Below are 17,409 nucleotides of genomic sequence, written 5' to 3'. Positions count from 1 at the left end.
TCATTGTATTGCTCTTTAATGACCTATGTAAGCATAGAAAGCAGATCCTTCAGCCTTTGTTATTATGATTTAAGAAAAAAAACTAACTCAAAAGTTTACAGGAGGGACCTAAAGAAAAAAAAAAGATAATGTATTTTAGGGTACCACTAAGATGGGTATTTAATCACCGGTGAGCATCTCCCATCGGGCAGATGCCCGCTGGGCCCTATTCAATGCTGTCTTCCCCGACAGCATTGAGCAGGGTATCTCGCGGCCACGGGTATCTCGCAGCCACGCCCCCTTCTCGAGACATTGAATCCTGTCTGCATGTTCTCGGTCGAGCTGAACGGGACTGGGTCACGGCGGTCGAGCAAGCTCGACCGCCGTGACCCTCACATTGAATACCCCCTTATGGTTTAGTGCATTTACCTGTTTATGATTTTGCATGTGTGTATTGGTTGTTTGAGGATTATACTGTATATATGTGTCATAATATACTAAACTCTAAACTGCTGCTTTGTAGACATTGGGGCTCATGACTTGAACACAAATAAAATGTTTTCATTGCAGACTGATATTTAATACTTCAAAATACTGCTTATTATGCTTTAAACATATGGATTTATCAATAGTAAGTTATATTTCTCTTGAATACTTTCACTTTACAGAGCTCAACATGAGAGAGTCTGAAGTACGAAGAGTGTGTGATGAATCAACATGTAAATATGGAGGTGTTTGCATAGAAGACGGTGATGTTCTGAAATGTGCCTGCCAGTTTCAGGTAACTGGACACTTTTTCCTGTCATATTCCAAATCTAGGTCACACTGTTTATTTAGCTTTGTGCATTTTTATTTGAAAATTTAATGATGGAGTTTTAGGAAGAAATATTCTATCACCATGAATCTGTCAAAAGAGACAACGCATAGACACTTTCATAAATCCATATTAAAAAAAAATGTTTTACTATATGTCTGAGTACTACAGAGCAATTACATCTGGTGCTGATTCTTCAGATTCTAACAGAAAGGGGGGATGGGGTAATAATTATCAGGGCCCTGGCCTTGTCTTGTTGCAGGGGCACACCAATGGCCGGTACTTATGTACTAACTGGGCTGCCGATTTTGAAATCGGGTCCATCGCATCGCATCCGACCATATCGCATGCGATGCGATGCGATGCGATGACCTGATTTTTCCATAGGATTCAATGTTAAAATGGACTGAGTCCATTTTAACATGGAATTCAATGGGAAAAGGGGTCAGAATACCGTCCCCTCGCGGGGCTCGCTTCGCTCGCCACGCTTCGGGCTCGGTGGCTCGCTACGCTCGCCACAGGTTTATATCCAACTCCATGCCCACTTGGATAGTAGGGGTATGAAAAGGACCCCTTTTTCCCATTGAATTCCATGTTAAAATGGACTCAGTCCATTTTAACATTGAATCCTATGGAAAAATCGGGTCATCGCATCGCATCGCATGCGATATGGTCGTATGCGATACGATGCGATATCGCATCGCATCTGATTGTATGCCTTAAGTTAAGGCATACAATCAAAAAATCGGCAGCCCAGATAATACATAAGTACCCAGTGGCCTTGGTTCACCTACACTTTCCCCTTCTCCCCAAAGTAAATACTTTGTAAAGGCAAGTCGGTCTCCTTGCCTTTTTAATGTAATTATGTCACTGGGAATATGGCACCTTTGTAAACGCAAGTGGTGCCATATTCCCAGTGACATAATGCCGGAAGAGGGCACTGTGTGGTGAAAGCAAAGACTCTGGCACTTTGCTCTTTAGTGCACATGCACCATCTTCCCAAATATCATTTGGAATATGGCACTGCCAAGAAAGTGGGACCAGCTTGCCTTGATATTTGCGGCTTTCCCTTCATGGTACATTCTGTGGATCATTAATATTTGTGGGTAGCTCCCAAAAAAGTGTTTTTTGGGAAGTACCCACAAATATTGTTTGATAATATTGATTAATAAATATTTCCGTAGACCTTTGCTGCTGCTGCTGCTCTGGAGCTAGTGCTATGTTCTTACCCCCAGGATAAAATTACCCAGCCAACCCAAGATCAGGGGCTTGTCCAAATACCTGATGATTATGATGGTCACTCATACTATTGAACCACTTTTTATTTTGCATACACATTTTTAGCATGTTTTTCATCAGTGTGAATTGATTCTGTTATAGTATAGTGTATAGTATAGTGATTTGAAAAGTTTTAAAGATGCCTATCAGTGATTGTGTATCTTGCAATCAAACATGGGTAATAATGTATGTGAGGTATGCCTGGCATGCACCTGGTGCATATATTACTGATCACTGAGGTATGAGCATAAATTACTACAGGGGCATATATTAAAATGAAGTGCCCTTGTGTGGTGTGGAAAAATATCCATAGTTACCACTGTAAATGTAAATATTAGTATTGTACATAATTTTGAACAGCATGTCACAGCATAGCAGGTTAAATCCATATGCAGTCGGTATTACAGGCAGTAGAATACAGGCACTCTCAGCATAGCAGACTCCTGAAAGACTTCAATGGTCCTTACAATAACCCACACACCCCCAGCCTATCACTTGGGCAGCTATTCCACCATCAAGAGCAAGGTGACTCTGCCCTAGAAACCATTGTATCAGGGAATCCCAGGTGCTGCTGATTACACACCTGTGATTCTGCTTCTGCTCCCAAATCCTGGTCTGGATCCTCCACATTACTTTCATGTGGGGGAATGCTGATTCTGCCACAGTATAATATACATTTAAAGAACTTGGTGATTAATATACAACACAATGAAATGTTAGTTCATACCGTATGCCATAAATATTATCTGTGTAGTCCAAGTAGCTCCTATATCAAATGTGACCCACTGGAATATAACTGATGATTATCTGGATGTAACCCAGCAGCCAGGATCAATATTACAAGCCAAGTCTTTCTCTCTCCCTCTCAGCGCTCTGCTTGGTCTCCCAGCATAGAAAAGCAAGGGGGTGTGACCATGCCTGTGAGCTATGACCATGCCCCATTTTCAGCCACATGGGAGCTACCACTACTATACCAGAGCTCTTGTACAACACCAGTCTGTCCCTGCTAGCCTGTCATAAACAGGTACTGGTAGTGGCTCTAGCAGTGGGGACTCCATGTGGACTGTTGTGTACTGTTGCTGATAACACCTTTATCCATACCTCCCAACATGACCATCTCCAGGAGGGACACAATGCTCTGCTCCTGGACTTTCCTCTTAATGTATTATTGTCATCACCTGTGGTGAAACACCTTTCTTATTAGTAAACCTGTTCAACACAGGGGATAGCAAGCATACATTGGCCCTTATTCTGGTTGGTGCGGTCGAGCCGCATATGCGGCTGCGACCGCACCAGACGAATCCCCGCCCACCCTACGGATCGCCACGGCCGTCCGTACACGGACGGCTGGCGATCCGCATAAAAATGGTGGAGGCTACGCCTCCACCATGGTGGGAGCTGCCCCCTGCATTCGATGGTCGTCGACCATCGAAGGCAGGTCCGCACGCCGCGGCAGCTCCCGCAAGCTGAGACCACACGGACAATCGTCCGTGTGGTAGCTTGTATGGGGGCTGAAAGCTGACATCCGGCGACGTCAGCTTTCCGCCCCCATGAGTTGCGTCATGGCCTCATTACCATGCGTACGCCCCGCGTTTGCATGGGAACGCCCATGAAACGCGGGGCGTACACATAGGGAAATGAGGGCATGATGCCTCTCACGCCCCTATACGCCCCCTTTGCGGCGGACGAAATCCGTCTGCGGCGAAGGGGGCTGCACATGCGCAGATTGACCTCTGCGCATGTGCAGAGTAAAAACATCGGCGGTACGGCCGCACGCGGGCCGTACCGATCCGATTAGAATAAGGGCCATTAAGAGGAAAGTCCAGAAGTATAGTAGTTTGTCCCTCCTGGCATGGGTCATGCTGGGAGGTATGCTCTGTCTGTCTGTATCTCTACTTAGTGTATGTGCAGGGTGGAAACTAGGGTTTCTGGTGCCCGGGGCAAGGCATTCATTTGTTGCCCCTCCCAAATTTTTTATATATATATATATATATATATATATATATATATATATATGCTTACAGACAGCAGAAGGGTGATATTAAACCAACAAACAAGACAATATATCATATATTATTATTTTTTTATATATTTTTTTGGGGGGGGGGGGGAGGAGAAGTGGTGTGGTCACATAGTAGTATCAATTCACATTATAGCACACACCGTAATTCCCAGTACACATTTCAGCACACACCGTTATGCCCTGTACACATTCCAGCACATGCCTCATGACGGCATGTCATAAGGCATGAGGGAAGGAGGGAGGAATAAAGCGCGATTTCTAGCGCTGGGGATAGGAAGGCTAGTGCTGCTGTGTAAGTAGAAAGAATAATTGCCCTGCGCTCTCCTAAATGGGATGTGGATGATGCGATATGCAATGGCTTGGCCACTAAGTGGCAGTGTACCCCTTGTACTGGGATGACAGTATACAGGCTGACTTTAGCTATGATGTGTCAGCAGTTGGCAGGCTCTTGAGAAACAAATGCTAGTGTAGGACTTGCAGTGAAATGGGGTCCCTTGGCGATGGGCTGCAAGCTTAAATGCATTGATCAATTCATGAACTAAAACCCCATTATTTATTTGATTAATTGTATACTAAGGTGAGTTAGTTCATTATGGAGAGTGTTGAGTCCCTGTATTTGTATATATATATATATATATATATATATATATATATATATATATATGCTTACAGACAGCAGAAGGGTGATATTAAACCAACAAACAAGACAATATATCATATATTATTATTTTTTTATATATTTTTTTGGGGGGGGGGGGAGGAGAAGTGGTGTGGTCACATAGTAGTATCAATTCACATTATAGCACACACCGTAATTCCCAGTACACATTTCAGCACACACCGTTATGCCCTGTACACATTCCAGCACATGCCTCATGACGGCATGTCATAAGGCATGAGGGAAGGAGGGAGGAATAAAGCGCGATTTCTAGCGCTGGGGATAGGAAGGCTAGTGCTGCTGTGTAAGTAGAAAGAATAATTGCCCTGCGCTCTCCTAAATGGGATGTGGATGATGCGATATGCAATGGCTTGGCCACTAAGTGGCAGTGTACCCCTTGTACTGGGATGACAGTATACAGGCTGACCAAACATGAATTTGTATATACAATAAGCGGTACAGAATGTTCAATGAATATAACCACAAGTTTATTTTGTGCACATGTTGTATAATCGTGATAAAGCATACATGAATGGGTTACACAGCGTGACTGAGTGAGGGGAGGGTGGTGGGGGGGCCAGCCGTGGACGTGGGTTACCAAAGTCTCTGAAATGTTCAGTGGGAAAGGGGAAGGTAAGGAGCACTGTGGTGCGGGGAGCTGGCATCCCGAACTCCCTGCAGTGCAGAGCCCCTTGTTGACTTACAGGCTGTGCAGTCAGTATATGGTCCCACGTTGAAATTCGGTCCCTCGTCGCCGCTTCCCCTAGGAGGTATGGGGTAACCGCGGTGTCAAAGGTGCGTGTGATCTCGGCAGGCGGTGATCTCACACACCTAGTTGTTCTCCGGTGTGAGTGGCAGTGCTGTCCGGCTGTGGGTGTTACTGAGCGGCTGTGTGGAAGCGGACTTCACGACGGAGCTATCACACAGCGTGCACAAGCTCCCGGGGCACCGAGTGATGACGTCACCGGGAGCGAGCAGCGCTGTGAAGCTCCGGCTGCTAAGCGGGTGGTGCTGTAGCCTGCAAACTGTGCTGCTGTGTGCTGTTCCTCACTTGGCGGCAGGAGGTCACAGATAGTGACCTCCTGCCGCTCCGCTGTCGGGAAGCGCTTCATCGCTTGGCGGCAGGAGGTCACTATTTGACCTCCTGCTACAATACGGCGGCCCAGCAGCGGGACTCAGGCTGCTACATCAGTCCCCGGAACCCCGCTACCCCGCAGGCTGTCTCCCGGACCTGACAGCGCCCCCCCCTCCAGCGCCAGGTGCGCGCGACCCCCTAGCCCCCCCCCCCCCCTAGTTACAGCCCTGGTATGTGCATGCCTTTACTAAAGTCTACTTAAAAAGACCACTCCCCTTCCCACCTATGGGGCCTTATTTTGGTTCACTCTTTCTGACAAAATCCTTCTTAGATGGACAAAACCATGTGCACTGCAGGGGAGCATATGCAAAATGTGCAGAGAGAGTTAGATTTGGGTGGGGTTTTACTTCAAAGTGAGATCTATATTGAAGTGTAAAAATAAAGCAGCCAGTATTTTCCCTGCACAGAAACAAAATTACTCACCCAAATCTAATTCTCTCTGCACATGTTACATCTCCCCCCCTGCAGTGCACATGGTTTTGTCCATCTAAGAAGTATTTTGTCAGAAAGAGTGAACCAAAATAAGGCCCATGATGTGGTAGATGAGATTGAGAATTTGCTGCACCTGTCACATGTTTAAGCTTATACAGCAAGTAACAGGGGTAAATTTATTAAGCTTGGCGAAGTGATAAAGTGTCTGTTTTTTTTATCAACGGCCAATCAGCTCCTACCTGTCATTTTTCAAACCAAGCCTGTAACTTCACAGTTAGGAGCTGATTGGCCGGTGATAAAAAAAACAGACACTTTATCACTTCGCCAAGCTTAATAAATCTGCCCATAGTGGGCTGCCTGATAGTGCTCAAAGGATTGAATTCCTGTATATCGGTCATGGCAATTGTTAAGCTATTTCTAAATGATTTTTTTCAGTTGTTCAGTCCCTTAAGCTACCCAGATGTCTTTATGTAAATTTGGCAAGTACACAATTGATTACTGTCTTTCTGCCAAAAGAAAAACAAAAACTAAAAGTTTTGAAAGACAGATACTCTTTTGCTAGCATTTATTGCATTGTGATCTGAGTAACAATAACCATCTGTGCACTAGGGTTGTGTACAAATGATGGTCATATTGAGGCACACCACACCCTAAATAATAAAGAGCAAATTTATACCCTAACCCTGAGGCAGACCATACTTGCTGCTTCTCCCTAAAATAATAGCATCTCCTTGACTCCCAGCAGACTTCCAGAAGAGCCTAGCAACCTCCCTGATTATCCGCATTATAAAGTTATTTTTTTTAATTTCATTTAATTGGGGGGGGGGGATATATACATTCATGGGGTCATCACTGCCATTAATATGCATTGGTTAGAAGGGCTACATGCTTTCAAATAAGAACACTTGAAAGCTTGTATGAGCTGGAGAGGAGATAAGCACCCTATTTTGTATTGGAACTATCCCGGTTTAAGCTGGTTATTCATTTATATATCTGGATTGGTTAGTAATAGTATCAGTGCTAGTGCTGTTGCTGGGTGGAAATCCTATCCCCTACAACAAAGAGAGTTTGCAGATCATAGATTCCTGCAAACTAGTGTTTGTTCGTCAGGAGGCTTGCTACCTAGCAACAGCTGGTTGGTAGACTACCACACACCTGGTGGTTGCTCTAAGGAATGGTATTCTTTGAGTATCGGATGGCCTCCAATAATGTCTAAAAAAGGTCTAAGAGGATGACCAATGTGTAGCTTGCAATACAGGCTGTAATGGTAAGCCTCTAGCAGCCATTGAAGTAACTGCGTCACCGTGAAGGGGATGGCCTTTGAAATGTAGTGTCTATTCCATAACACTGCATGGTGAAAACTATCCACTCACTGGTCATAAAAGGTCAGGCAGGACGAAAAATATTCTGGCATGTGAAAGAAAAGTTTGCTGTTGCTCCTTACAGGTAACGCGAGGAATAAGTAAGTGGATTGGCAATTGACTATACAAAAATCTGATTCTGAATGGTCTCTGACCAGATCACATTCCACCATAGGCGAACTTGTTTTTGTTTTCGTCTTTAGAATAATACGGAAACCCATTGGGGTAGGGGTCATCCAAGGTTTGGATATGTGGATCAATGAAAACCCAGCCCTGATAAACTGCCCTAGTGTATGGCCACCTTAAGGCCGGTCTTAGGGCTGGAGGAAGCCAGGGTAGGAAGTCCATCTAATGTCCATCTACTTCTTACAATCTGATTTCCTGCTCCAGGGTTAGACATGGCTGAGTTAAGCAGACTAGTATTTAAAAAAAATGGGAAGGCTTATTCCTCACCGCCCCATTGGGAGATGACTAAGTCCTGCTACAGTATTGGCTATTCAATTCTGTCTAGCCCGACAGTGTTGAAGAAGCAGATCGACAGAACAAGCCCGACCCTAAAAGTTGTCATGTCCGTTTCGCAGAAAACATCCGTCAATTGTTACAGACAGCCGGATCTTGACAATCCATGGCCGTTTACGCAGACGCACACCTTTTCGCCGATTGGCAGGCAGGATATTGAATCCTGCCTGACGATTGGTGGTCAAGCAAAATGAAAACGGGCTCGGGTCACGGCTGTCAAGATGGACCGACAGTCATGACCCGGGATTGAATAATCCCCTGAATCTTGATCTCGTATCTTGCCGAACAAAATGACCCTAAAGCGAACAGATCTAAGATAAGAGATAATAACTTTCACTGAGATGATCCAAATAGTATCTACAGCATCTAGGGCAAGATATTCATTTTTGAGCTCAAGCAACTTCCTGATGTGTGTAGGGAGATGAAAAGCCTCCAATGTGGAGTTTTTTACTTTATGCCCAAGTAAATACCGTATTTTTCGGACCATAAGACGCACTTTTTCTCCACAAAAATTTGGGGGGGGGAAGTATGTGCGTCTTATGGAGGGAAGAATACATGTGCAGCATACAGCAGGAGCGTATAATACAGTGCGGAGCGCTCCCACTGTGCTGGGTGGGAGAGCACAGCACTCCCACTTGTGCTGGGTGGGAGAGCCAGCAGTTGTAGAGTGCGGCAGAGCCAGCTTTATCCAATTTAATGCCCCAGGCAATATTTTGGTTGGTGCCCCCTAAAAGATGATACAACCACCAAACGTGTTGTTTAGACACAAAAAAAATAACATGCTGGTTTATGACATTTTTTATTGTTATAGAAACAGGTGCACAAGCAGCGTCCGTCCGCCTATGGGCAGCAAAGCGGCCTTATCACAGACTGGTTATTACTGTGTACCTACAGCTTTAGCCCTGAATGTCCACAGTTATTAACAGTTTGTGATACAGCTGCGCATAAGCGGCTGTATCCAGAACTGGGACTCTGGGGGGCCTGGGTACTAAACATAAGGGGGCCCTTAAAAATAAAATATTAACAGTGGGAGGGAAGTACTTAGGTAGGCACTTAGGAGTTAGGATTAGACTGTGTGTGTGTGGGGGGGGGGGGGGGAGGTATTTTTACTTCTAGCACCCTGACTGCTTGTGGTCTGTATGCACCCACAGGCCAATGTAATTTGAACCAGGATGCCTTACTTGCGGACGGCACCAAGTTTTAGTACTGTGCTGCACAGGAAAGCAGAGATCCTCCTTTCTTCTCCTCCAAGCAGGCCTGTTGCACTATGACAGGGACAGGCTGGCCAGAATCCCGCCTCTTTCTTTGCTTCCCTGCAGAGCCTGCGTGCCCAGCCAGTCACTGAGCCACAGGCTGCTGCCTTCACACTATTGGACAGCTGAGCTTGGCTGCCCTGCACTGCTACCAGGCTCTGGCTCAGCTTTCACTCAGCGGAGCGCACCGCTGCAGATCGGATCCATGAGAGAGATCCGATCTGTGGTAGAGAGGGGGGGAGCAGGAATACGTAGCCCTATCTGACCTGTATAGTGGACCATTTTCCTGAGGCTGCCGACGCTGACCGTCTGTTACCAGTCGCAGGTCTAAAAACTGCTGGGTCTGTACACTAGATGGCAGAGTGGCCCGGGGGGCACATGGCACCCTGACCCCGGCCCAGCCCACCACAGCTTGATAGGTGATGCTGTTGCAGTGCTGCCGCCCATGTCGCTGGAGCAGGAAGGGATGGACACATAAAACACTGCTGCCAGTTCGCCGCAGTGGCTGGCTGAGACGGAGAGAATTACAGTGAATCAGAGTGTGCAGGCGGCTCACGTGGGGGTCCACACCAGTAAGGGGGCATCTGTGTTTGGGCTGCGCAGCCAGGCGGTACAGAGTCCGTACACTAGTAAAGCTGCAGTGCTGCCCCTAGGAATAGGCCGACGCCCAAGGCAATTGCCTACTATACCTATGCCTAGGGCCAGCTCTGGAGTGCGGGTAGTGCCGGCGGCTAGCAGCAGGTCCTGGATGCTGCTGCGCAGTCATCTGAGAGTGCGGCAGCAGAGCACCCGCATCATCCGGCATCATGTGACCCACCCCCCACCCTCCTCCTTTCTCAGCATCGGGCAGCGTTATCTGACAGGCTGGACAAGGGGAACCGTCTATGCCTACATTACGTGTGTGTGTGTCTGTCTATGTGTATGCTGACTCTGGTGTGTGTGTGTCCATGTGTATGCTGACTCTGGTGTGTGTGTGTCTATGTGTATGCTGACTCTGGGGTGTGTGTTTGTGTGTCTATGTGTATTCTGCCTCTGGGGTGTATGTGTGTGTGTGTGTGCAGGGACGGGGCAATTCGTCTAGATACCCTAGGCAAGGCTGACCACCAACACGAACCCGCACAACCCCCCCCCCCCCCCCCCGCCGCCGTTCCGAGATGATGTAATCTCCAAGCGCCGCCTCCGTCTACACTGCAGGTGGGCACAGCAGTGTAAATCCCGGATCCGACCCGGCTTGGATCCTTCATCTAAACGCCGGGTCGGATCCGCGATTTTTGTTGTAAAAGGGGTATAAATTAACTGTGCATTCATGGCAGCATGCGGTGCCGCCCTCCAGTGGCTGGCGCCCATAGGCAAATGCCTAAAGCTGCCTAGTGGTGGTGCCGGCCCTGTGTGTGTCTATGTGTATGCTGACTCTGGTGTGTGTGTGTGTGTGTGTGTGTGTGTATGTATATGCTGACTCTGATGTGTGTGTATGTACCATGTTGCCAGGAAAAACTACCGTATTTCTGTCATACTGCAATTTCAGCAACTGGCAAAGAAGGTACCGTATCTGCTGTTAAATATTTACCGTAATAAGGTATACTAGCATACAGTACCGGTATATTAATGGAAATAAGAGCCATGAATATTTTTCCATTTTTTCTCCTCTAAAAACTAGGTGCGTCTTATGGTCTGAAAAATACGGTACTCTACAAATGTGTCCTCATCTATCTGTGGTGCAGTCAAGCCAAAGCATCACAGGTGTCTTTTTCCCTCGTTTTGTTTGCCACAAATGCAGGGCCGGCGCCACCACTAGGCAAATCTAGGCATTTGCCTAGGGCGCCGGCCACTGGAGGGCGGCATTTTGCCCCCCCCCGTGCCGCCCGGGTACCTGTCCTGCGGCGCTGTGTATTTAAAGCTGGCGGCGGAGGCAGCGGGGGTCCCTGCAGTCCATTAGAAATAACGAGCGCTATCCGCCGGGCTATGCGGAAGCGCTTCTGTTGTGAAAACACTGGCAGCACGGTGCACGCTGATCTCAGCCAATCAGCGTGCTGCCAGTGTTTTCACAACAGAAGCGCTTCCGCATAGCCGGGCGGATAGCGCTTGTTATTTCTAATGGACTGCAGGGACCCCCGCTGCCTCCGCCGCCAGCTTTAAATACACAGCGCCGCAGGACAGGTACCCCCCTCCCCCGGCACCGGACAGCGCCGCAGGACAGGTACCCCCCTCCCCCGGCACCAGACAGCACCGCAGGACAGGTACCCCCCCGGCACCGAGGCGCCCCCACCCCGACTCGCCTGGGGCTCTCCGGTGCCTTGCACCGGCCCTGCACAAATGTGTCTGATTAGCAGTGCAATGTGATGCACAAGGTGATGCACAAGGAGATTGTCCTGATTAATTTGATATATGACACTTGTATATCTGTGTGTGACTAAAGGCCCCCATCGACTAGACAGATTTGGCCTGTTTTCGTCAGATTCAGAAGGATCTGACAGACCGATCTGACTAAAAAAGACCTAATCTGAGTTCCTGATGTGCGGCTGAGTCTCAGATCCATCTAATGAAAAAAAATCTTGCTGCTGCACCAAAGATCCATCTGATCTGAAGCTGTCAGGGGTTTAACATAGAATTGAATAGAGGGAAAATTAGCCCAGGGTCAGATCAGATATCTGGGAGAGTTCAAGGGAAATCTGCAGTGATTTGTAGCTTCAGTTCATATATGTCTGCATAGTGAATGAGTCTAAATAAAGTGCTACAATGTACAGCAGCAGCAGCTTTTTAACAATACATGGTGCTGGATGTATCAATTACTGTTTTTTTCTTTATTAATGGATGCGAACAGCTTTTAACCTGGCAACTAGACTGAGTTTCTCCTTGCTAGTGTATTCAATTCTGCTGCTTTGATTAAGTGTCATGAATATGAATATTATTAATAGCCAAACAGTAGCCACTTAATAAATGCAGCAAAATTGAACACACCAGCAAGAAGAAACAGTATATTCACCAGGTTACTATAGTGAAATCTGTAGAACAGCGGCTGCTCTTAGAGCATAACAAGCTGCGATGCTTCTGGCATCCGCTATGAGGAAAGAGGAGTGCCACAGAAGAATTTTGTGCGGCGGAGGAAATGCGGTTTAAAAAAAACGCGGTGGAAATTGTGAATCCCACCCATGTTACACACAATATACAAGTGTCATATATCAAAGTAATCTGTATAGTCTCTTTGTGTGTGCTAGTCACATTGGGCAGTATTCAATGAGCATTTTGGCGATGTGCAGCGAATCCTGTTTAGGATTCGCTGCACATTCGCCACTGCTCGCTGCGTTCCGGAGCCTCGCCGGCTCCAGTATTCAACGACCTGGCCGGCGAATTTTAATTCCTGCGGCGATGCCGCAGGGAGCCCGAGGAAGGCAACAGGCAGGGAGATGGAAGTCTCCCTGCCTGCCCCAGAACGTTTGTGGGGGGGAGGTGGGCTCCTCGGGAGCCAGGCAGCACAGGCTGCCCCCCGGGGGTGCCAGCAGGGGAGCGGGTATATTCACTACACCCGATCATGCATATGTAATGATCGGGTGCAGTGAATATATGAATATCTAATGAGTGGCTTGGCTCCGGCCCCCTGCTGGCTGGTCTGTGTACAAAAAAAAAATTATATATATATATATATATATTTTTTTTTTATTAAATATATATTCATGTGCTTACAGCACATGAATAAAAATAGCATGCCCCTCCTCAGAATAAAATTCCTGATTTTTTTACACCAAATTTAAAAAACAAAACACTTTATTTTAAAAGTTCACATTCCACTTCACCATAAAAAGATAGCGATTGCTACTCGGTGAATCATGGCAAAAAAAACCTTGAAATGTATTCGCCATGTGGTCATTGAATAGGGTGATTCACAGTTTTAGTCAAAAATTCGCCTTACAGCACAAAATCGCCATAAAAACATGGTGAATCAGCCTCATTGAATACCGCCCATTGTGTTGTGATTAAGAAGCAGTTTTGGCAAAAAATTATATTAGTAGAGCTGCACAAGATCCCTAGACTCACGCCAGGCATCTCGCACTGTGTTGCATATGAAATTTTTTTCTGAAGAGCTTGGGGAAACCCTCACTCTCCAGAGCTCTGGCACTGTTCAGTAAATTTAGATAATATAGTTTGAGCAATATAGATGCACTTATACTTAACTGCTGCAAGTGTAGAAAGGAGTTTGCGAGGCTCCAATAAAGCCTATTCAACCAGCAAATCATTGCATTTTTATTTAGTTAATTTTTACTCCAATCTCTCTTTATATACCCACCTTGAATTTTTTTTTGTTTATTACATTCATATATTTTTATTTATAAAATGTATACATTTATATCATAAGCATGTCCTGTGTGATTGTACTCAATGTGGATTACCTCTATTATTTTCTTACTACTCAAACAGCGCAGTGTAAACCATTTTTATATTAACGCTAAATGTGTGAAGACATATCTGTAACTAATGCAAGAAAGAATACTGACAGTTCCTGGGTGCTGACCAAATTCTCTATTCCCGATTTCTCAATTTTGACCCAAAAAAAGAGAAGGAAAAAGAGAACACAATGGTGTAATTTACTTTGGTAAACTAATACAACACTCTTTTCAAGCTGTATATGGTTGACTGGACTCGTACCCTTCGAGGTGGTCTACTTTTTAAGGTAGACAATTAGCGCGTCCTCAGTGGGCGGTAACGTCACCGTGAAGGCTTCAGATTGGTCCAGCAAGTGATATAGAGAAAAAGACTGGTATGGTGTAATACCGTTTTATTCATAAAAATGACAATATAAAATCAAGGATAAAGCACAATGGACTCTCACCGAGTATGTTGGTCCACAACACAAGTGTAGACAACAGAGCAGTTTGGTATATAACAGGCGTCCCTGAAGGCTCGCACCCGGTGTTAGGTCCTCTGTGGTTCGCCCTCTCTCCTCCTCGCCAACGCGTTTCAAAACCCTGTAGGTTTCTTTTTCAAGGCATCTTATCTGTAACTAATGTAGGGCCTTATTTACAGCTGTACACTAATGCAGCCGCAAATATGTTTGCAGGTAGTGTGCGAAAATATGCAAATTTTGCTGCTGTCTGGTTTTGTATTGTATTGACATCTCCGACAGCTTTGCAAGTCCAGGAGACTGCACACAAAACCACAGGGTTGTTAGCAGACCAGTTGATTATGGAACTGAGATGCCGGAGCCACTGTTTATGCTGCCCATACACTTGTGAGATATTGTATACAAGCATTCGATTTCGACCAATTCTGGCTGATAAATCGAATGATCGTATGCATTTTTAAGGGACTTTTCGATGCGATGCGCAGGCACGCCGTCGAATGTCGCATTGACAGATATTATGTACTGCACATAATATCTATCGAATTGTAGGAGCAGTCGCATGTGGTTTTTAACCACATGCGATCGCTCGAATACAATCCGGGGGTGGGGGGCGGAGGGGACGCATTCAGCGGTGTGGGGTTTGGGGAGAGGGGGCCCTAGGGACCGCTGGCGGCATACCTACGTCTCGTACCAAGGGGCGGCGGAGTAGTGTAGCGCTAGCAGTAGCCCTTGCGGGCGGCGGGAGTCAGTGGTGGCGGGAGAATTGTTTAAAATACTGGGCTGCCCTGTGATTAGCTGAGAGAGCTCAGCCAATCACAGGGCAGCCCAGTGTTTTAAACAAATCTTCTGCCACCGCTGACTCCCGCCGCCCACAAGCGCTACTGCTAGCATACACTACTCCACTGCCCGCCCTCTTCCAGCTGACTTTTGCACCCAAAAATGTGATCGGATTCGATGGACATCGTACTTCGATGTCGCATCGAATCCCATCGCATAAGTGTATTGGCAGCATTACTGTTACTGCATGGGTATTAACTTTGGGCATTGGAAGATCTGATATGAATTATCAATCATTTTACTTGTACATTTCATAGTACAGCATTGGACTACTGTATTGTTGTTATTATAAGATCATGGTTCACAATTCATTGCCATTTAGAATAAAAAGGACATTAATTAAAGGACATTAATTTTCAGAAGTGAAAAATAAGCAGAATAGGAAAAAGTAAAACATTTCACCTAGGCATATTCTAGCCAGTATGAGGGGATATTATTATTATTATTATTATTATTATTATTATTTCTAGTTTTGTAATTATGTCTGTGTCCTCTTGCATATTTCATACAGCAAACCCGGCTGTGTTACAGCCAAGTTCTTGTTACAAGATATGCAAGGTCATACAGGTTAAATGGAAAATGTTATTGCTTAGTCAGGTATTTGAAATAAGTGTCAGCTTTGTAACAGTATCTTTAAATAACACAGACCATTTCCCAGTGGTGATGGGGAGGAATAGGTTAATCATCTCCTCCTACCAAGAGTACACCTTTGCCTGCTGTGCCCCTAAAGCTAAATGGATTTTTTTTAATGATATTAGATTGCAGTCTGTCTCTCCGTTGACTTTTTGTTACATATACCAGGTATTCTTGTACATTGTTTCTGAAATGAAAACATTTGATATTGTTTCTCCTCAAAACAAAAAAAGCTTTATTATTTTAACTTCCATTTATTTATTATGGATGGTATTATTCTATCAGTCTTTATTTAACAAATATTATTTTTGCAGTGCCACACCAACTATGTGCCAGTTTGTGGATCAAATGGAGACACATATCAAAATGAGTGCTTCCTGAGGAGATCAGCCTGCAAACAACAGAAAGATTTAAATGTGGTAACAAAAGGTCCCTGTTTTTCTGGTAAGAACTGTGTATCAAGAGTCATAAACTTGTCTTTAAAATGTTGGTGAAGTATAAATAAGTCCTAAAGAAATGTGACTCTTAATCAAAGAGTGCTTCAGCAGTATACTGTATATCCTGGCAACTAGTGTGTGATTTACTCCATGCTTTCAGAAGATACAGATGGCAACAGTTCAGTCACCCATTTTATCTTTTCTTTTATTCTTGGTTAATGTTCAGGAGTATGTTCAATGTGAGGCAACCATCTTGGGTGCCAGATCAAAAAACAAAACTTGATTCCCCATATTACTCGAGAGTTTCCCACTTATAAAATAAGATCCTTTAAAAATACACTTTAACGTCTCCATGCCCTCTGTAATTTTTTATAAAAATCTTTTTATTCATCAAACTAGTTATGTATTTATTTATTTATTAAGTTGCCATACAAGTTTTAAAAGTCAAGAAATAACAACGAATTATAGTGTACAAAGCAGCTCAATATATCAGAATATGTCAAATGCAACAGTCATACACCAGGAAATCTAGCCAACTATTAATATTTTGTAATTATAATAGAAAACCAGTAAAAAAAAAAAAAAAAAAAAAAAAAAAAAATATATATATATATATATATATATATATATATATATATATATATATATATATATATATATATAGAGAGAGAGAGAGTTCAATGGGATTGATCCGGCTCTCCCTGTATTAGGCTGGTCTGCGCCGGGTGCCCGCTCCAATAAATGAATAGAAGGCAGGGGGGGGGGGGAAACAGCAGCACTCCAGGCGTCTTGTCACAAACACACGATCAGGCCATCCAATATGGACATATTGGATGGCCTGATCGTGTGTTTGTGACAAGACGCCTGGAGTGCTGCTGTTTCCCCCCCCCTGCCTTCTATATATATATATAGAGAGAGAGACGTAGGTGTAGGCCTGGCACTCCTCCAGCAAATTAATAGACCCAGGTGCCCTCCGGAACAGTAATGTACAGGTTTTGATAGAAGAAACAAACGCGGCACTCTGGGGATTTTTGAAAACGTGTATTACAGCATGAAAAAGCTTCCAACGTTTCGGGGTATAGATCACCCCTTTGTCAATGCACAATTATCCTTGACAAAGGGGTGATCTATACCCCGAAACGTTGGAAGCTTTTTCATGCTGTAATACACGTTTTCAAAAATCCCCAGAGTGCCGCGTTTGTTTCTTCTATCA

The 17,409-nt window shown here is 45.1% G+C and overlaps 1 protein-coding gene across 1 annotated transcript in view; it reads left to right on the top strand.

Moving 5' to 3' along the window:
- The window catches only part of TMEFF1 (transmembrane protein with EGF like and two follistatin like domains 1), a 209,251-nt gene that overhangs the window by 95,787 nt on the left and 96,055 nt on the right, over positions 1-17,409 (top strand). The window contains exons 2-3 of the mRNA XM_083188421.1: positions 648-760; positions 16,074-16,203. Of these exons, the coding sequence (XP_083044547.1) occupies positions 648-760; positions 16,074-16,203 (243 nt within the window). The remainder of the gene's footprint in view (positions 1-647; positions 761-16,073; positions 16,204-17,409) is intronic.

This window comes from Crinia signifera, chromosome 5 (genome assembly GCF_055691185.1).
Source record: "Crinia signifera chromosome 5, ASM5569118v1, whole genome shotgun sequence".
Lineage (NCBI taxonomy): Eukaryota > Metazoa > Chordata > Amphibia > Anura > Myobatrachidae > Crinia > Crinia signifera.
Note: the sequence above shows the minus strand (reverse complement) of the source record. Positions and strands in the feature narration are given on the sequence as shown.